At 39.7% G+C, this 21545-nt stretch overlaps 1 protein-coding gene across 4 annotated transcripts; it reads right to left on the bottom strand.

Annotated features, from left to right (window-relative positions):
- Positions 1–215: 215 nt before the first annotated feature.
- On the bottom strand, positions 216–17740 carry LOC141767356 (protein polybromo-1-like). 4 transcript variants are annotated; one of them, XM_074634594.1, is made up of 30 exons: positions 17596–17739; positions 13782–13931; positions 13552–13649; positions 13302–13449; positions 13061–13210; positions 12702–12818; positions 12055–12123; positions 11551–11649; positions 11373–11458; positions 11200–11285; positions 10878–11094; positions 9501–9642; positions 9312–9406; positions 8944–9223; positions 8727–8832; positions 8000–8639; positions 7270–7481; positions 6460–6645; positions 6127–6284; positions 5766–6017; positions 5530–5675; positions 4539–4696; positions 4256–4439; positions 3776–3977; positions 3468–3669; positions 3222–3374; positions 2029–2187; positions 1609–1658; positions 799–994; positions 216–626 (listed from the first exon to the last, which is right to left on the bottom strand). In XM_074634594.1, exons 2-30 carry the CDS (start codon positions 13920–13922, stop codon positions 463–465), a joined length of 4896 nt encoding a protein of 1631 aa, XP_074490695.1. In that variant the 5' UTR covers positions 13923–13931; positions 17596–17739; the 3' UTR covers positions 216–462. The 4 variants fall into 4 exon arrangements, with proteins under 4 accessions (XP_074490695.1, XP_074490686.1, XP_074490678.1 ...); XM_074634585.1 differs by having other exon boundaries at positions 2029–2190; XM_074634577.1 differs by having other exon boundaries at positions 5530–6017; positions 17596–17740.
- Between the last annotated feature and the right edge of the window lie 3805 nt (positions 17741–21545).

The raw sequence follows: 21545 nt of genomic DNA on the forward strand, positions 1-21545 counted from the left end.
GGCCCACCAGAGGGCCACAGCCCAGTGGTTTAGTTGATTTCAAATGTACTTTCACTTTTAGCAGATACTTACAGACATGTGATCATTCTTTACAAGTGGCAGCTATTGTATTATAGTTCAAGTAGTTTCGTATAGCCAGATCTATCTCCAGAGTGATGCATCTCAAACATCAACATACAGGAGATCCGACAGAGTAAAAAAAAATACAGCCAAACTGAGCTCTTCACATTTTAATCGTGAAAGCATGAAGGCATTCATCACAGAATGACAACCATTAACAATAATGCACTTAGAACAATATGTCTGAAATGTAAAACAAAAAAACAGCTTCAACACAGAAAGCAGCTTTTATAACTACAAACACATTTTTAAACGACAACACAAAGTTAACACTTTTAGTGAGCTTGTCCCCCTTCCTGTCTCACAGGAACAGAGGGAACAGAGGCTCAGAATAGGAGCATGCTACAGGTTGTGCGTCTGACGCATGTTTAGGGTGTCTCGCAGCATCAGGTCCCGGAGTCGCCAAAGTGCATCTGCCATTGTCTTGTGGGCCCCCTTACTCTTCAACCAGTGCGATGGAAGTCTGCTCTCTTGCTCTTTTGTGAGGCGCACATCTTGTTTTTGAACTGAAAGTGCACAAATAAAACATTAATATGATGCGTTTGGGGATGTATGGAGGTCACTGATAAAAGGTTGGACAAGCAAAATCCCCCAAAACAGATCTCTCAAGCTATGTTAGCCAGTGTGACTGTCATGTTATGTAGACTTTATCACTTGCAATCAAAAAACTAGATTAACCTGAGAGAGCTTGGTCCCACTTGCTTATGGTGGAGGACTCTGCAGTGAGGCCCTCGATGTATCGGAGGTACGCCTCAGAGTGGAGCAGCCGCTGAGACTTGGCTGGTGGCGACACAAACATCGGGGTGGAGGGCTGATGGTGCGCAGGTTGTCCCATCTGGCCCGGGTACGGTGGTGGAGCCTGCTGCCCTGGGCCCTAAATAAAACATTATTAGAACTCTATTATTTCTCTGATTTAGATTGGAATTCATATAGATTAAAAAAAAAACATTTTGTTAATGAGTGTGACGGTAACAGAGAAACTAGTGTAGTGTGGTGGATTTGTGGCTACACACTGTTCTGCTAATCTTAACGTGAGGGTTAGTATAAAGTGTTAATACTGCAGTCAAATTGTTGACAGTTAGGATGGTGTTTTATTTTTTACTGCTAGTTTTAGAGAGAAAAATATTGTTTTTTGATAAAGTCAGATCCATGGTTTGCGCTGTCCTTGGTACTGACGTGATGTTGATGTTGATGTCCATTGACAGATTACTGTGTGGATTATTGCCTTGTATGGCCTGCCTGTCTAGTATTAGTAAAGTAAAAGTAAAGTAAAACTAGTAGTTAAGGCCAGTAAAGCTGAGCTGGGTGTGGTGATCTTGATGTGGGTGATTTATAAATATTCTGCCTACTGTTCAGAAGAAAAGCTTTATTGTGAACATAGCCTAATGAATTTCTTGATGTTATCCTTCTCTGAACACACAGCTCTGTATCAAGGCAGCAACATGTATCTAAACCCTGGATCCATGATGACAGACCCATAAAGATTACCTGGGATCCATGACTGTTTCCTCCTCCAGGACCTCCCATGCTATTGACACCTGTGGATATTCAACATCAAGACACTGTCAAAAAGTGCAGGTTTATATTACAAAAATACTACATTCAAAGTCCCTTATTGAATTGAACTATCTACATTAGAATACATAGGAATGCCAATTATGAATATTTAACTAAAATAACAGTTTTTTTTTTTTTTTTGGAGACATTGAATTTATCTCATTGACATATTATCTGCTAGTAATGAGCAGGACAAATAACCGAGCCCCTGTTGAGGCTATATGCTCTCAACCGACTAGTCATCAGTCTAAGGACTTCAGCCTATTGGTACAGGTAGCCCCTCCAGCAAGTCAGATTGGTAGACAGGAAGCAACTGCGTGGGAGGTGGGGTGGTTATGGCAGCACTCTTACCAAAGTACGGCATTCCAGGGAACCCGGTCATAACAGGCAGGAGATGTTGGTGAAAGATAGGCACCCCCATGTGATGTGGTGGCATGCCAGTCATACTAACCATGCCTTCAACGTGGCCCTGCCAGGGCATCATAGCTGACCTATATGCACCCATCATACCTTCTTAGGAAGGAACAGCAGCAACACAAAGAAAGCAACATGCATCAGTCAAACATGCATTGACTACTTGTACTACCAAGCATGCAGAAACCATAGACTGTATATAAAGATGGACGACATGACAGCTCTCCAAACGTGAAGCCAAAACATCTTGATCGCCCCCTGGTGGCTGGCTGCAGTATAGGTTATAAATCCTGCCTCCTCCGTGTTAGCGGATGGGACATGGGCCGAACTAAAATGTCAAAATATACGTCAAATACACTTATCACAAAAATGGTTTCTGCCAGTTTAGGTAGTTCTTATCACGCTGATGTATATTCAAGTGTTTTCTGATAAGCTTGGTTTTAATTAGGGGGTGAGACGTCATGATTGGCTCTGAGTCTCTCTTGCTGACAAGCTGCGGCTGTGCTCAGCTCGCAATTGGTTCGAGCGGGTGACCTCAATACCGCTGCTCCACCGCCCAATCACTACAGCACAGACTCTGGCTCCAAATTATGTCAAAATCTCAAGGTAGCAGCTCCCGTATCCGGGATATTTTGGCTTCTCTTCTGTACAGTGGGAGGAAGTGGTGATGCGTCGTCTATCTTTCTATACAGTCTACGGCAGAAACATGTTAATATGTATGCTTTCATTTAATTACCAGGTCATTATGATGGATATGAATGGAAGTAAAAAGGTACACAAATGAAAAATGCACAATGAAAACAATGTTGTGCACATGCACTACTGTCAAGCACTAAGTCCCAATCCTCAAATGTTGTACAGCAACTTTTACACTTCGGGTTCTGCATTTAAATACAGATATGTGAAGAATAAAGGGTACTGTACAACAATCAAGGTTTGGGCTTATCAATTAAGTGCAATGCTGTTAGAGGCAACGTACAATTAAATCATGACACTGCAACATCACAAACATACGGACATGGGTGTGATTGGGAAATTTAAAAATATGAACACATCTGGCAGTTTAGCTTCTTATTCCAGCCAGCCTTGTAGTGTACACTGGGGATCCATCTGCATCTATGAGGGGTTACCTGACACAGGCGTCATGCTGGGATTTAGCATCCCCATGGGGAATGGGGGAGGCACCACCCCCATCAGTGCCCCTACTGGGGTACCTGCTCTAGGGGACGTCTGATTCTGGGCCCTGTCACGCTCCTGCTGCTCTGCCACTTTAGCGGCTCGCTCTGCAAAACAATAGAGACAAGCATAGGGTGTTGTTGTTGTTAAAACTCAAACCCCTGGGTGAAGACTAGAATCTGAAAAATGCCTCAGCTCACCTTCATATTCTGCTTTCCTGGAACTCTCCAGGTTCCTCCACTCGGTGCCAACGAGGCGACTCAGCTCCCCGAAGGAGAAGTCTGGGTGCTGGGCTTTGATGACCGCTCGCATCTCGCTGCTGAACAGGATGTAGCCACTCATGTTGATCTTCCGCTTTGAGCCCTCCTTCTTTGAAAGGCCCTTCATGGATTTCGGTGTGGACTGCAACCAAACACAGGGGTGCATTCACAAGTATGCTACAAGCCACATAATCGTTGTTAGTTTGCATAAGAAATTTACATTTGTAAGTAAATACTTCCACCCTGACCTGCGGAGGAGTGTAAGGCAGGACATCCATTTCACTAGACATGGAAGATTGTATCCGACGATGAGACTGGTCCCCTAGTTCGCCATCATCGTCCCCAAGATCCTCTAGCTCCTCATCAGTCATATCAGCAAACTTGGCCTCCAGTTCCTCAATCTTCTTGTCCAGCAGAGGGGATGGCTCCTTCTGGGGCACTATGAGCTTCCTGGATAAGACAATCAGAAAAATATGCCGTGCAATTTATCCACCTTTTCCAAATAAATCCCTCATCTAGGAAGAATAAGTTCTTCTTTCATTAAACTGCAAAACAGGCAACAGGAACACAACCAGGGATTTAACACAGCCTAGACAGGAGGATTAAATGCTTCTGCATTTAGTATCAGTGCATGTAGTTATTTTGTAGGTCTTAACAACATTTTTTATCTTTTCCTCTGCCAACAGTAACATTAACAGCTAATTTAAAGTATGTCAAAGGTTTTTCACCTAAAATAGTAGATTTCATCCTCCACCACTTTCCCAGAGAGGGAAAAGCGCTTGAGACCCTTGAACTTCTTCATCTGCTTCTCGCTCTCGATGTAGCGGCTCTCACAGAGCAGAACGTTCTCTTCAGGCACTTCAGTTGGCCGACATGACAGGTAGTCTTTGAAGGACGACACAATACACTTCCCTGTGAAACAAGAAAACAGACTCAGTGACTTTATACACTGCAGCATTTGTGAAAACAAAGTGTTGGTATTCAGCTCGACATGTACAGCAAGGAGGGTACCTATGATGCAGGTCATAGGGCAAGTCTCCTCGAGGTTGCTGAGGAACACTTCCTTCTTGTAGAACATTTTAGTGGGCTCATGCTCTGTTTCCTCTGGATGGATGAAGATTGGACCAAAGAAGTAGCCTGCTCCATCTCGCATCCACATTTTCTCAATTCTGTTCAATATATTTAAAATATGCTGCATTAGATACATTAGAAATCAGCTTGTATATTTACAAAAACACAAGACGGGACACAACAAAATGATAACCAGAAATACTGCCTTGCGGTTGTATGCCTCCGACAACTAGTCAGGTTGTAGTTTACATCCATGTCTGTCCAAACTGTCATCACTACATCACTTTATCCTGTTAGACATGAGTGTGAAATTGTCATAGCATATGAATTCTTGAGTTATGGCCAAAAACATGTTTTGTGCGGTCACAGTGACCTTTGACTACCAAAATCTAATCAGTTCATCCTTGCGTCCAAGTGGATGTTTGAGCAAAATGTGAATAAATCCCCCCTGATGAGTGATATCGCGTTTACAGGAATGGGTCGGACGGACGGATGGACAACCTGAAAACATAATGCCTCCAGTCATGGCTGTCGCCGGCGCTGAGGCATAAAAATTTAAAAAAATAGAATTAAAAGTTATAAAAACAGTAAAAGCAGTAAAACAGTGTGAAATAAAAAATAGATTGATCAAATAACAATACAATAGAATAAAATTATACAACATAAATACAATAAAATAAGTGAATAAAATAATGATAATCACTATAATAAACATCCTGACTAATAAACACTTACAGCAGCTTTCAGATCCTCAGGCTGATTGTTCCAGCACAGTAGCTAAAAGCTGCCTCACCAAAGGTTTTAGACCTAGGCCTTCGGCCTTGGCGGAGGTAATCATTTTAAAATCAATACGGACACTGACAGGCAGTCAATGTGAGGACTTTTAAAACAGGTGTAATGTGATCTGTAGAAAGAAATGTATTTACTCTACCTGCCCACTCGGTGGCGCACTAGTCCATGTGAACCGATGTAAACACAGTCTCCCACTTTCAGCCACTGGTTGTTGTAGCAGAGCTGCTCATAGTACTGACACCCTGGTTCCCCATTGGTCATATCCATTGGAACATCCTCCCTCTCCTGTAGACACAAATTGGTTTCCTGAAAACTGTCTGCATTATTTGACGTGTATTCTGTCATTTTTTTTATAAAAAAACAACAGGTATTTACCTTGTCTGCATTACCATCTGTCATTTTGATTTCCTCAACCATCTCTGGCGGTTTCTCCTCTTGTTTGAGGGCAAACATGGACGCCACACGGACGACGGGTAGGGGGACCTCTCTGGGAAGAAACCGAACAGAGCTCAGGGGCATGGCCCACAGCTTGATCTTCTTGAAGGACTTGGACTTGGCAGAGTAGCGCGACTCACAGACGTAGACATCCTCGGCTCTGAAGCCTTCTGGGTGAAGTTTGAAGTACTCCTTGAATCACACACACCATGAATATTTGAGTCAACACTCGATACACATTCAAACAGCCAATGCTCCAAAACAAACCCGACCAACATAGATGAAAAAACACAGCATTTACCTTTACAAACATGACCACACATTTGCCCAGAATCTTGCTGACGGGAGCTTTGTTGTAATAATCACTTTTAAAAACTTCCTTCTCCAAGAACTTCCTTGTGGCGAGATGAAAGGTTTCATTTGGCCTGTAGAACCAGCAGCCATACAGCCACTTCTCACCTGCATTTATTAGAGGTGGGAAAAACTGAATGAATTAGACCTGGTCTCAATAAAAATGAACTGGAACACTAACTGAATATACTGTACGTAGCAAACAATCTATCAGAAAATATCAATATACTTTTCTTACAAAAAATAATAATTATTGTCTGATTAGTGCAATAATGAGACTGACCAGTGTCGTCTTGCCAAAGGCGTTCGATGTAGATGATATGAGGTTGGAGATTTGGCTCTGCAGGCTCCACATATACGTAGTCTCCCACGTGGTACATGCTGTCTTTGAAGCTGCAGTCCTGACTGTATGTGCGTTGCAGGCTAGACTGCCATGATCCTCCAACAGAGTCCTCTCTCTTCTCAGCTTCTGGGGATTCACAAGTATGACAAAATTTCTATGGACTGTGACCTTTTATATTTATCAAAATACGCTCTTTTATACATGTTGTATGGGAATGAATGGGGTTTTTGATTTTGGGGGAAGGTTACTGGTACCCTTGCAGAATTAATAGGAGTACAATTACCAATGGACCCTGCTGTTCATCTTCTAAATGATGACTCCCGCACAGACAAAACATGAAAAGTCTGGCTGGCAGGCCTGGCTGAAGCTAAGAAGGTTGTAGTCCAGCGTTTGAAACCTCCTCATGATATTTCAAGTATTCACCGGCTTCATAGCTTTTTGGACATTTCTTGCCTTGAACTATCATCAGCAAGAGTCGATAACGCACGACCAAACATAATTTTAACATGGACAAACATGATATCTAACTTAAAATGTCTTCTGTCTAAATAAGGAAGCTCAGTCTGTGTAGGTATCACTATCCTCTTAGTTGGTGGAGGGGTGGAGAGAGGGGTGGGCAGGATAGGATTGGGGGTTGAAAGGTAGCTAGGTTAAACGATCAAAATGTAAATCGGCAACCTGTTGTATTGTCTGTAATTTGTTGGTGTTGCAATAAAGAAATAAGTGATAAAGAAATATTGATCAAAATACCCCTTTTTTCCTCTTCCCTCTTGATTTTGTCCTCCTCAAACTCCTTGGGGAGCTTCTCTTTCTTCTCTTTTTCCACATCACTGTGCAGATGTTTGGAGGTGTAGCTGAGAGCGGGAGACATCAGGATCTCTCCGTTCTTACAAAGCTCATCTCTGATTCGGATGAAGAACTGCTGCAGTTCCACAGCATCTTCGAAGATCTCTGAATCTGTCCTGTAATATATATATGGTATAACACAATTTTAACTCTACAACATCAACGCATAAAAAGATGATTAGGGATGGGCGATATAGCCAAAATGTTCTATCACGTACTAGATAATTTCATATCTTGATAACGATATATATCACGATATAGCATGTTTTCTGGTAGTTCAATAAATAAATAGTCTATGTAAAATAACCACATGGTGAAGACTATTTTGATATACTCCTGTGTGAATTAAATACTTGACAAATGAAAAGTATTTTCTCATTTAATTCAGAACTTTAGTGCAAAATGAACTTTAACGTTCCAAAGTAAAATCTGAGCTTGATCAGATTTTCTGAGAAAATTTAGTGAGTATTTGCTTATTATCAATTTAGACGACATAATTGTGTATCACAGTATCTCGATATTTGATTTCATCACGATAATCTATTGAAAGACGATAAATTATCATATTGAGTTATCGCCCAGCCCTATTAGCCAATTGGTTTGACTTTGTACAGGATGGTCAACAGCGCCTCACCTATTCAACCGTCTGGCCTTTTCCAGCACTTCAAACATGTGGTCCTGAAACACATCCAGCCTCTTATAACGCCCTCCATCTACATTAGTCCTGATAATCTCAAAGTTGAGCCGAGGCTTCTCAGGATTTGTGGGATCTATGGCGGGAATCTCAGCGAGTGAATCACTGTAGCAGCGACCCTCGTCGTCTTGGTGGCCGAGCACGGAAACAAAAAGGCTGCGGACGAGTTCCTGGATGAGGCGGGGCACGTCAGGCACGTGGCCGTCATCTCCTCCCTCCAGGTCGTGCCTCGTCTCTAACAGCACCCTGTGCAGCATGAGGGCGTCGCGGTAAATCAGAGACTCGGGCTCGTTGTAAGTGCAGGCATTGTTGAACATGAGCACCAAGTCCTCCACCAGTGCATCCACATCCTGGTACTTATTAGCCAGCATGTGAGTCTTGATCTTCTCCATGTCCACGGGTTTCTTGATGGCGATGTAGTAGTCGGGCAGCTCGGCACGAGACGGCAGCCGCAGGAAGATTGTGCTGAGGCGACGGCCTCGCTTGTCTGTGAAGTTCTTGACGGCCTCATAAAGCTCATTGAGCTTCTGCTGTAAGGGTGTCAAGTACTTGGACTTCTTCAGTGTAATGCTGTTCTTTCCTGCAATCAAATAAAGTGTTTTAATGATAACAAACTCACACATTTGCTTTGATTTGATTCAGGGAAGTAAATCACAAAGTGAATTACTTATTTTCAACTTTGGAGACATCATGTCATCATCATCTGTTGCTGGCCCAAGATCCCTGCGTCTGTCTTTCATAATCTTCTCTAGGATGTCAGCGTCGTTGTAGACCTTGAACACAAAAAAGAAGTTCATTATGACGAGCTACTAGTTCCTGGATAACGTTTTTTTTCTCAGTTTCTAAATTTGACTTGCAGTGAATTAGATACAAACAGATCTTACCTGGGAGCCTTCTTCATTGTAGTGTCGAGCATTGCGGAACATCAGCTTCATTTCCTCCACCATTGCGTCTTCAGTCATGTACTTGTCTGAACGGATGTTGTGCTCAATGGTCCGGAGGTCCATCGGTTCCAGGATGACTTTGTAGTAGTCGGGATAGTCCTTCTTCGAGGGCTTGACCATGAAGAGGTCACAAAGTCTCCGACCGGTGCCAGCTTCTCGCGCCTCAGCCACGGCAGAAAAGAGAACTTTCATTCGGTTTTTCTTTGTGTTCTTCTTGTGACTGTAAACAAAATGCAGATCAACTGTCACTCTTCTTCCACACACAAAAAAACAAGTAGCTACAGAGTTGAGTAAGTAAAAATGCAAACCTTTTTCTTTTTGTGCTGCTGGTGTCAGACGTGGCAGAAGAGAGCATGCTGTCTCCGTCATCATCATCTCGCTGTAAGAGCTCCTTTCTCTTCATCTACACACGAAACCGGTGATATATACATCAAATGGCTACAATGCCTCTTAAAAATACCACAAATCTGACAAAAAGTGTACGCTTTGGGACTGACCTGCTGAATGTGTTGGAGTTTGAGCGCACGCTTGTAGATGGAGGAGTGAGGAACATTGTAGCGTTTGGCGTTCTCAAACATCCGCATCAGATCAGAGTCGACATGCTCAACACTCTCGTATTCGTTGTTCTTCATCTTGTTCCTGTGGGGAATTACGGGCTCTCACATTTGGAAAGGAGGGCACAGAAATACTGTACTGTACAGTGAGTGTGTGTGTGATGCCGTAGGGGTAAAAAATAAAAAGAGAGAGTGTTGGTGAAACAAAATAACACAAATCAATCAAAAAAAAAAACATGAAATAGAAAAAGGGTGGGTTTCGTTTTAGTAAATTATGAGAAATTTCTGCTTGGAAAGATTGTTTAACATCTGTATTATTGCCATTACCTTTTACATTACAATAAACATGGATTTATTGAGCAAACTACTTGATGTAATCTGGTAGATGTGTTATCTGACACTTAATCCACAGCATCTATTGAGACACTGATCAAAAAGACCTAGTTTACAATTTTTTTAAGAACATTTTAAAGGGTATCCTATAATCTAACAGATCTACATTATATTTACAAGCAAACTATGCAAAAATATTAAATATGACAATAAAAACATGCATTTTTTGCAAATTAATTGAAACCGGAATAAAATAATATCTAACATCTAATATCTTGAATTGGTATTACACCCCTGAATCAATACTGAATACTTTAGAGGCTATTTTTACTAAATGGGCTTACTGCTTTTAATTCCATTTTAAAAAGAGATTTGAATAAAAAAAAAACTCCAATTTGTCGAGAAATGTTTTTCTATATGTCAAAACATAAAATCTGTGTAGAATAGAGAGCTGCAGGAAGGAGTCCTAAAACCTGGAAATGTGTTAGCATTTCAGCACTTCTGGTTCCCTCGTCTTGAAGTCAATGGGTTTTTAGTTAGATGCCTGAAATAAGGTCTGTGCTTAACACAAGCTTAAGAAATTTTAGTCATGCAACCGTGGTGTAGTTCATTTATAACTTAACGTTAGCATTTTACTTCTGGCAATTGTATTCATGATTCAAAAATCCTAAAAGTAGTGTTCATTGGTGGAGATTATCTTGCTGAACAAAACTTGTAAGTATCATAAACGTTTGTTTGCCACAGAGTTTATTTTCTGCAGTAATCGAAAACCCAATGGAAAAATCACATTGGCTTTTTGTTGAGGGGAACCAGGGCGATGCTAACTTCCTGGTTGGCCTACAAAAATACATCATCCCTGCAGCACTCTATTCAGGTGGAAAACATGAAGACATATCTCATTGTTGTCGAGTATTAAATTTGTCTGGTCCGTGTGGGCAGACATATGAAAAGACACACAGACTTAGATGAGTACTAGTTCTGTCATACTTGATCTGAAGGAGGCAGATGGGTTGACTGATCTGGTGGTAGTAGTCGGGGTAGTCCTTCCTGGAGGGCAGCTGCAGGAAAGGCTCAGAGATGAGCTGGCCCTGGCTGTTCCTGGCACCTCGCACAGCCTCATACAGCTGGAAGATGGGATTGCTCATGTCCATGTTAGAGGTCATACTCTCCGCTTCAGATTCACCCTCATCGTAGTGGACAGAGCCTGAGTAATACAGAATAAACAATGACACACCCATGAATTACAACAAGTCATTGTACAGAGCACCTTCATGTTATATGAACCTAAGCTAATGAGGTAAAGATGTACCAGAGAGAATGCCTTCCTCGTCACTTTCGTACTGAAGAGCCATTGTGATAGCTGAGAGGCGGTCTCCCTGGGCAGATCTTCTATTCCTGACAGAGACAGACGCAACAAGAGCGACGGAGTTAAAATCAAAAGTTCACATGACTTTATTCCACACAGTGTTGTCTCCTGTTCACCTGATACGAATGCTGGATTTGATCGGTTCTCCGTGTTCCATCTCAGACTTCTTTTGTGCAAAAATCTTTTTGATGGTGTTTGCATCCTGGAACACATGAGCAGGTCATACTGTGGGTGTGCATGTCAAACACTGCTAATGACATCCAGCATGTGTCATATTCTCATTTACACACTCACCTTAAACACTTGCGATCCAGGCTCATTATAAGTTTTGGCATTCTTGACCAGCAAATCTATGTCTTTAGCCATGGCACCAACACTCCTGTAGTGGCTCAACTAAAAACAAAAAATACATTTATTGGACATTTTATCAACAAAACATTGTAAATAATGATAAAAAAAATTATTAGGGCTGCCCCCTTTTAGTCGATTAGTCAACTAATCGGTTGTTTTGGTCTTAGTTGACTAAGATTTCTTCAGTCGATTAGTCGTTTTTTATGCTTTTTTCATTCAAATGACTTATTTCAAAGAAACTTATGAGCACATCTCTGGTAAACACAAGACTTAAAGTGGTGCTTGTGTGTGATTCTTTGTGGAGAAACTCAGTTTTATAGATCTGTTGATTAAATCAACTTTTCAATTAGTCGCCAAAATCGTTTGAGAGTTAGTCGACTTTCTCCTCGTTGAGGACAGCCCTTAAAATTATGATGCATATATAACGTAGGAGGTGTAATAGCATACCTGAATCTTTTGGGCAACGATTTTCAGATCTATTGGTTCCTTAATGATGGCATAATAATCCGGGTATTGCTATATGAAAAAGGCAAACTACACATGAAAGCCAAGCCACTCATTTTAATGATAATGTCTTAAAAGGTACAGTGTGTAGGATTTGGCGGCATCTAGTGGCATGGTTGCAAATGAGTACCCCTCCACTCACTCTTCCCTTTCCAAGACTGCAGTAACATGAGCCACCAAGTGCAAAACCGTGGTAACACCATTCACCTTGCTCAGAGGCTTTCTGGCGGTACCACGGTTTTGCACTCTACGGCTCACGTTACCGCAGTTTCACAAACGTGTCGGAGAACTATGGAGGACTTCAGGTAAAGTTAAAATGTGAAAGGCTCTCTCTTGAGCCAGCGTTTGGTTTGTCCTTTCTGGTCTACCGTAGAAACATGGCGGAGCAACAGGGGGGACTCCCTGAAGAGGACCCGCTCCCTATGTAGAAATGAAGGGCTCATTCTAATCTAACGAAAACACAACGATTCGTAGTTTCAGGTTATTATCATAAACACACTGTAGTTATGAATATTATATTCCATTTCTGCAAATAGATCCCCTGAAATGTTACACACTGTTCCTTTAAGTCATACTGAAGTTACTTGTACCATTTTGGAGGGAAGCTTCTGAAACAGCTCGCTGACCAGACGGCCAGTGGGCTCAGTGTAAGACACCACAGCATCAAGGAGCTGCTCAAGGACTTCTTTCAAGCAGGAAGGTGCACTCTGTCATACACAAGTGGTCACACAGTTTAGGTAAGGAAATACTACATCACCCTCACGGATATACCGGATACTTTACTATGCAAATTAATGCAAAATTCTTCAAATGATGTGTGCCAAACCACCTCATCACCTCAGGTAAACAAAACACCATCACAGTAGATTAGAAACACTAAAGATTAACATTGTTAGCAGTATAAACTGAATGAAGAGTGTGTGTCATCAGTAATGTGTGTGAGTGTCACCTCATCCTCAGTGGACCCTCCAGGGTTGTCTTGTGCGTCAAACCCCTCTTCATCATCATCATCATAGTCACCTCGCTGAACAAATTCATTTTTGGTCCGCAGGTAAAGGTCCCAAAGTTTACAGGCTGCTCTGTACTCCGGACTGTCAGACTAGACACACACAAGCAATACATATTCATGTAGGTGCATATTATAATTAAATTTAGACTTATACACAATCTGTTGAGTTGTTTTTTTTTACCTTGTAATATGTTTTTGCATTGTTGAATAACAGTTGAAAGTCACTGGTGAGTTGTTCGACATCATCATACTCCTCCATCTTTAATTTCTGCTGGATTTTCATCATGTCAATAGGTTGAGACACCACATGATAATAGTCCGGTTGATTCCTGTAAGAAAAAGGGACTTGTAAATTGTCTGCGTCTAATGTTTGTGTTCATTTTATTAATTTCAAGACGGAATTATATGCACGTCTAATGAACCCTCCTCACCTGCGTTTGGGGGCTCTGATGAACAGCTCACACAACATCCTGCCCTGATCGTCCTTGTAATCTCTGACTGTGTTGTACAGTTCATGACACACAGCAATCTGCAAGGCAAAGGGTTAAACACTGAAAAATATCTGCATCCTTTCCCATGTCAACTAGTAAATCTGTGTGTTGGTATAATTCTGACAGTATGTTACAAGAAAATACAGAAACTGAAATTTGTAAAAAATTACAGGATCCACAGTTGGAATGTTTGAGGTCCTTCTCCTCTTTCTCCCAATTGAAGACACTAACGATGAAGTCTGGCTATCGTCAAAATCTCCTCCACTCACACTGCTAGAGGGGGACGTCGCCCTTCTCCTTTTCAAGGCCATGACGAACCCCTGAGGTAAAGAGCCAGTAAAGTAACAAGTATCACTGCATGGAGAAAATCTTGCATTAAAGCTATAAACATTACATACTCAGTTTCCAACAGTATATAAACAGTGTGCACACTATAGAGTGCTACAGGAATGAGTCGTAAAGCCCGGAAATGAGTTAGCATTTTAGCACTTCCGGTTACCTCATCTGGAAGTCGATGGTTTATTTGAATGGGATTTTAGTTAGATGCCTGAAATAAGGTCTGTGGTTAAAACAAGCTTAAGAGATTTTAATTGATTGACTGATTTTTTATGCCTTTATGTGTCTTTAAAAAGGCCAACTCGTCCGCCTTTTCAGCCTCCTTGTGTATACTCGCGCTCATGCGACCGTGGTGTAGTTCGTTGCTGGCAATTGCATTCACGCTTCAAAAATCATAAAAGTGGTTTTCATTTGTGAATATTATCTTGCTGAACAAAAACGTGTAAATATCATAAACGTTTGTTTGCCACAGAGTTTATTTTCAGCAATAATCCAAAACCCAATGGAAAAATCCCATTGGGTTTTTGTCGAGGGAAGCCAGGGCAATACTAACTTCCTGGTTGTTCTACAAAAATACGTCATCCCTGGAGCACTCTATAGAGACTGAGAGAATAATCTCAATGAGGGACACTGGCTGGGCTCTACAGCAGTCAGTTACACCTGCTGACAGCACTGCCATCTGTGCCGCGTACAACACAATAGTTCCTCTATTAAAAATAATCCTCACAAAACATTGTTCCTAATTGTATAACAGAACTATTTTCATTATAAAACATGACTACAGTGCTAATTTTATAACTATAACTAGAGCTGGCAGAACTTCTCTTTCCTGCTCAGTTTGTTTGCTCACTTCTTTTTTTTTTTTTTTTTTTTTGATACTTTGTTTTGTTTGCTCACTTCTGTTGTCGCCATGTTTGCTGGAAGTCAGAAGCTGGGGGACATTGTGTACAGATGGGCAATAAATCAATATTTAGCCCTGCTGTGCCAGTGGTTTACAAAAGGCAATGTGGAAGGGGATCTTTTTTTAACATTGTGAATCACGATATGCAGTTGGTGTCTTATTTAAAGCTACAAATACATGGTAGTTCTGTTTTGGCTTCCCATGTAGTCAAAATGGATGAAAACTGACAACAAGACATGTATACTAACTGATCTTTCTAAACAGATACTGTAATATGGTGTGGTCATCCTGATATTTTTGTCTTTTCTATATTTAGTAGACTAAACATAACATTTTAAGTTGCCTCTTCCCCTTTATGACTCACCCCTCTCCAGTGAAATGTAACAGACTACTGCTGTGAATGGGAAGCTGTGATTACCAATACTGAAGAAATGAGCAAATGTTCTTTTCACATGTCCTAGTGAGCACTTTAAATAGATACGTGTGACAGTGAATCAGCATGCACAGTACCAGAACCATAGACTTATATTAAGATACATGACATGACAGCTCTCCAAAAGTGAAGCCAAAACATCTTGATTGCCCCCTGGTGGCTGGCTGCAGTATAGGTCATAAACTCCGCCCCCTCCATGTTGGCGGTCAAATAATTCTTTCCCAAAGATGGTTTCTGTAATTTTAAGTAGTTCTTATCACGCTGATGGATGTTCAAGTGTTAATTTTTCCGATAAGTTTGGTTTTAATTTGTTATTCAATGCCATAAAAAGGAATTGTACGAGAGAAGAGATGTAACTTTAACTTTCCATAACCGTCATGAGTCTGTGTAATAGAAAATTTGAAGTCAGTTTGATCACAAATATAGTTATAGAGATATTAGTTGTTGTGTCTTTCTAGCCAAACAGCAACCGTGGTGCTAACGTAGCAGCTAGGTGGCTAGGAGTACCTCTGAAGAAACATGAACAAATTTGTCGAGATGGTAGAAACTTTTAAATTAAAATGTGGGAATATTTTATTTACAATTAATATTGTTTTCTTTAATGTTAGTCACAGAATATACCTTTATAAATGCTCACATTCTGTGTATTGGATGAAGGGATGCACGGATACCGATACTGGATTGGATATCGGGCTGATACGGACTCAAATAGCTGAATCGGATATCGGTGACAATGGGACCGATCTATTCAATTCAGCTTCATGTTTATATACTATTTGCATTGTATACTGGAATTTTAATTCCTGTTTACATTTTGACCAATTTGTTGCTGCATTAAAAAGGTTTACACATAAATTGTAATTCCTGTTAATTTTTAAGATTTCTTTTTGCCAATTGCTGGTGTACGATTTATTATTTTAATAATAATGAACAATTCAGTAAATTTATATCTATGTATTTATTTGTTACATTTTGTTTTACAAGGTTTGGAAAGCAATGTTTAAATCAAGCCTGATTTTGCCTTACACATAAAAGAATGATCACAGTCACTGCCACACAGTGAGGCAAACAGCTTATTATTTAAAGGTCCCATATTATAAAAAAGTGAGACTTTCATGTTTTTTTATTATAAAGCAGGCTTAAGTCCTATATAAATACTTTGAAAGTATCGAAACACTCAATCCACAGGGAAATACACAAAGCCCGTATTCAGAAACTATGCATTTGAAACAAGCTGTCAGGATTTCTGCCCATTTGTGATGTCATGAACATACAATATTTAGACCCTTGACACAATTTTAAACATAAACATTCTAAATGTGTCCCAGTTTATTTCCTGGTTGCAGTGTATGTGAATGTCATCAGCTGACATGAAGTACACATGGACCCAAGCTGTTGCTTAGCAATGCAATTCTGTCAAAATGTGCTAAAACAGAGCGTTTCAGTCAGAGGGTAAATACAGGCATGTTCAGGCTGACAGTATGAGGAAAATAAAGTTTTTTTTTTACATTACAGCATGTAAACATGTTCTAGTAGAAACACAAAATACAAGTATGAACCTGAAAAGGAGCACGATATGGGACCTTTAAACACTGGTATCGGATCGGTACTCGGTATCGGCCGAAACCCAAAGCCCAGGTATCGCTATCGGGACTGGAAAAAGTCAGATCGGTGCATCCCTAATTGAAGGCAGGGCCATCATAGGGATGGGAGACACCCACATGTCATCCATGATGAGTAATTTCATGTCACCCCAAATTACCTTTGACCCCTTTATAAATGATTATATTTGGGACAACTGGAAATGTTAAATTTTGATAAACTCTCCTATAAAAAATGGCAACAGAAAATAAGCAGTTGTGTGGTTTTTCCAACAGGCCCTCTGGTCTCCTCTTATAGGTTGTATGCTCTTCAAAGTCAGACTATAAAAGGTGACAGCTCATTATTGTCACCTGGAATGATGTTTCCATCATCGGACACCAATGATGCTGGCATGTCTGGAAGGTTTGACTCAACATAAATGTTTAACCCTCATGTCATCTATAGCTGCGTAAACAGACTGCAGTCCAGTGTACACACATCAGCAGTAAGCTAGCACACACACACAAAGACCAGCGGCTGTCCACTGACCTGTCACTCAAAGTGTGGACAGGTACTGGCCACTGAGCAGCTAGCATTAGCATACAGTCAACACCATCTAACGCTGCTGGTTAACAGACAAAGGCATCACTATAACAACGACTAACGTTACTAAGCTACCGACACCTTATGGGAAATATATTAGTGTCACCACTTGACATAGTTGTGTGCTTACCTTCTGGGAGCACGTTACTAGACTCCCCAAAATCTTTAATAATCAAGAAAAGCCAATCACTGTTATCGATTTCAGACCGAGAGACACAAGTGTGAAGCTAGCAACGGTTTAAACCGTCACTTCCGGTTTGTTTATCCTTCAGAATAAAAGCGCGTATGATTTCTTCGTAGTTATAAGTGTGTTTTACATGATTGCAATGATTATTTTCCTTCTTCTCGCTTTAATGAGTGATTTTTTTGGTATGCAGGTCACATAACGGTGACAACTTTAGTATTTAGACACCATTTTCTTTTAAAAATTAGACATGTAAAGTAATGAGCGCAACAGACTTCCGGTTAGTTGAAGTCAACTTTACAACTCGCCATTAAACCTTTTTCATTTTGACTGAACAAAACCACTTCAGCCAAGCATAAAACCACAATATCAGCTAGATCGAGTAGTCATAAATCACAGATAAGAAACCTGTTTTTTAACCTCATAGAGAGAACTCATGCTTGTTTATATATGATGTGAACAGACAGTTTATACACCATAAAGAGACAATTAAAATATCTTAAAGGTCCCATATCATGCTCAATTTCAAGTTCATACTTGTATTTTGTGTTTCTACTAGAACATGTTTACATGCTGTAATGTTAAAAGAACAACTTTATTTTCCTCATACTGTCTGCCTGACTATCCTGTATTTACCCTCTGTCTGAAACGCTCCGTTTTAGCGCATTTTGACGGAATTGCAACGGAATTGCGTTGCTAGGCAACAGCTTCATGGATGTATTAAAAGAACTGGATACATAGGTCATTATGATGGTTGCTCATTGGCGCATGAAGCCTAAATGGCTCGACTTCTGTCTGGAAAAGTATAGAAAAAAGTATTTTTGGGCCCAACGGCATCACGTGACTGACACGGAAGTTGCAGTACCGCTGTTTGGCCACTACGAAAGTCCGGAACGTCGACCGGCGCCTTTCCTGGGGGCTTGAACAGCTTGGGTCCATGTGTACTTCCTGTCAGCTGATGACATTCACATACACTGCAACCAGGAATAAACTGGGACACATTTAGAATGTTTACGTTTAAAACAGTGTCAAGGGTCTAAATACTGTATATTCGTGACATCACGAATGGGCAGAAATCCTGACAGCTTGTTTCAAATGCAGAGTTTCGGAATACGGGCTGTGTGTATTTCTCTGTGGATTGAGTGTTTCGATACTTTCACAGTATTTATATAGGACTTAAGCCTGATCTATAATAAAAAAACATGAAAATCTCACTTTTTTATAATATGGGACCTTTAAATTCCTGACATGTTATTCCTTTGTGTTGTACCCTCCAGGTATTTTCAATGTATTTTTTGTGATTTTCTTCCTATTTAGGGTTAAAAGAAAATCTTACAATTCAGAATTTTTAATTTTGATTTTAATTTTTTTACTTTATAGCATGTCCACTGTAGTGGACTACAGGACCATTTCAGTGTGAAAAGACAGCCAAATTTAGAAGATTAAAAAAGATTACAGATTATGTCTGTAGAGTGACATTAAACCCAGAATACGTTCAACTTGATTGAAAAACTAAACAATATATCATTCTGGATTCATGGTAACAAAATACTATAAATTATATTTACAGTAAATGGGGTATTCCATGTAATGTAACACCCATATTGCACGCATATTGGTATGCATCACTGACATTTATCAGTGATCATCATTGAAGTTTGAAGATTCCCTAAGTAGAAATGCAAATTGCCTTAAGAATGCAAATTTTGTGCTGATGAGTATATGGTAAATAGGAGACCATAACACTGGAACTATCCCTTTAAATATAGTCAGATAGTAGTGCATCATTGGGACAATTGCATCCTGATGATAATAAATAACAATAAAAGCACAATTTGGCTTTCTCTTATTGATTTCTGAAGTTGATCAGAATTGAAGGTCTACTTAAGCCACATATAGCCTAAAGCCATCATGAAGACATTAAGACAATGGGCTATAATTTTGTCAGATTTCGCAGTAATAAATGGACTTTAGACAATTCTTCGTAACAATAACAGTTTTTAAGTAGCCTATTGGTGACTTGATGTTATTATTACTTGTATTATTGTAATGCATTAACTGCAGCTCTTGTGCTCAGACCGTTAGAATAAAAACTGCATGGACAAAATCACTCTTTTTGTTGACCTGCTAATAACTTACAGACATATGGAGGTGGTGACAATGGGTCAAAAGCCAAAAAGGTTGCAAACCACTGTTCTGCAACTCTCAAACATGTAATTACTGTAGCACTTGACACTAATAGTAATTTTGCTTTGTCAGTAGAGGAGGGAATTACAAATGGGGAAAGCAAATTAGTACATATGAAAATATTAAAGGCTTTAAAATGTCTTCAACACCTCCCTCCTGACATTTTCTAATTCAGTCTGATGTGGTCCTTTATTTTAGGGCTCAACATAGCTAGATGAACAGACAATGCAAATACTTGAAATATCTTTCAAAGCAGGTAATGTCTTTCTTTCTTTCTTTCTTTCTTTTTTTCCTTTTCCCCATGACACCTGTTGGGCAGCTTCAAAGGGATGTATGCAAATATTATATAGGTTTACTGTCTGCCAATATCAAGAAAAAAGAAGAAACACTATAGCATGCATGATAATAAGGATGCCAGCTGCAGTAAAATATCAATAACAGTGGGCAAGACAGAATATGGTAATTAGATATTTGACGAAGAACCAGAAACACATATTGAAGGAGATAATCAGAATCCATATACATACATATACACATACCACATAAGTGTTCACAAAGAATGAGAAGACTTCTCCTTTCATTGTTTCATGCGCACCTTTAAAGAGGATGCATAATTGCCACTCCTACAGTCTTGGGCAGGTTATACCACATTTTTGAGAGGTGACCAATTGTATTAAAGAAAAAAAAATAGCCTGGAAGTGTGACAGCATCACAATAAACAGACCACAGAATAATTAACTCTAGTGCCATCTAATGATATGAAAATGTCTAAAGTCAAATCAATCGAAAGAAAAGAAATAATGTTCAGGCGTCATTCAATTTGTATAACAGGAAATAGCATAATTTACTATGTTGAGAGGACAAGTTGATGTGTCATTGGTAATATTCATATATATGGTCAAATTGGGAAGTGTAGACTACTTAGATGTGTTTGAAACAAGGTTGATGCTGTCTGATGTTCCTACATGTACACCTTGCCTATTGATGTATTCATGTAAAGCTATGACCGGGCTGAGGGGAACAAAGTGGAATTGGCCAAAGACATTTTGTTTCAGAAAGACTAAAGATACATCCCTGTTTTTGAAGACATGGTTTCATTTCTTGGTGAAGACCATCTTTATATACAGTCTATGGAGAAGACCGGTGAGCGGCACAACAATAAACATTAAGTAGGCTATAGATGCTCAAATAAAAAAAAAAATGAGAACACAACTTAAACTTAAAGAAATTATGAGAACACAACTTAAACTATTTCTAAATTGTCTATGACAGTCTTTTTTTTTTTTTCCCTGTTACAAGGTTTGGAAGAGATTTCATGTTGGCCAGACCCATGTAAACTATTTTCATATAATTTTTGATTTCAAAATTTATTTCGAACATGTTGAATACAAAAAAATAAAATAAAAAATAAAGAAAAAGAATGATCATACCAACAAGTAGACAGTCAGAAACAAGTAGTATTTACATACAATGAAAAGCATAAGAAAAATAAATTGTCAACACTTGATGCCTTGATTTACATATTCGAAAAGGAGTGAGAAGAAGTACAAACTTATTTAATCCCACCCCTTCTCCATAAGTAAATTATTAATTATTAACCCGCTTCCTTATTGAGCCATACATATACTCTTATTAAATTTTCCTACATTTTTCTAACTATAATTATTATTATTTATAATTATTCTAACTATAATTATTACCTTTTATCT

This window comes from Sebastes fasciatus, chromosome 1 (genome assembly GCF_043250625.1).
Source record: "Sebastes fasciatus isolate fSebFas1 chromosome 1, fSebFas1.pri, whole genome shotgun sequence".
Taxonomy (NCBI): domain Eukaryota; kingdom Metazoa; phylum Chordata; class Actinopteri; order Perciformes; family Sebastidae; genus Sebastes; species Sebastes fasciatus.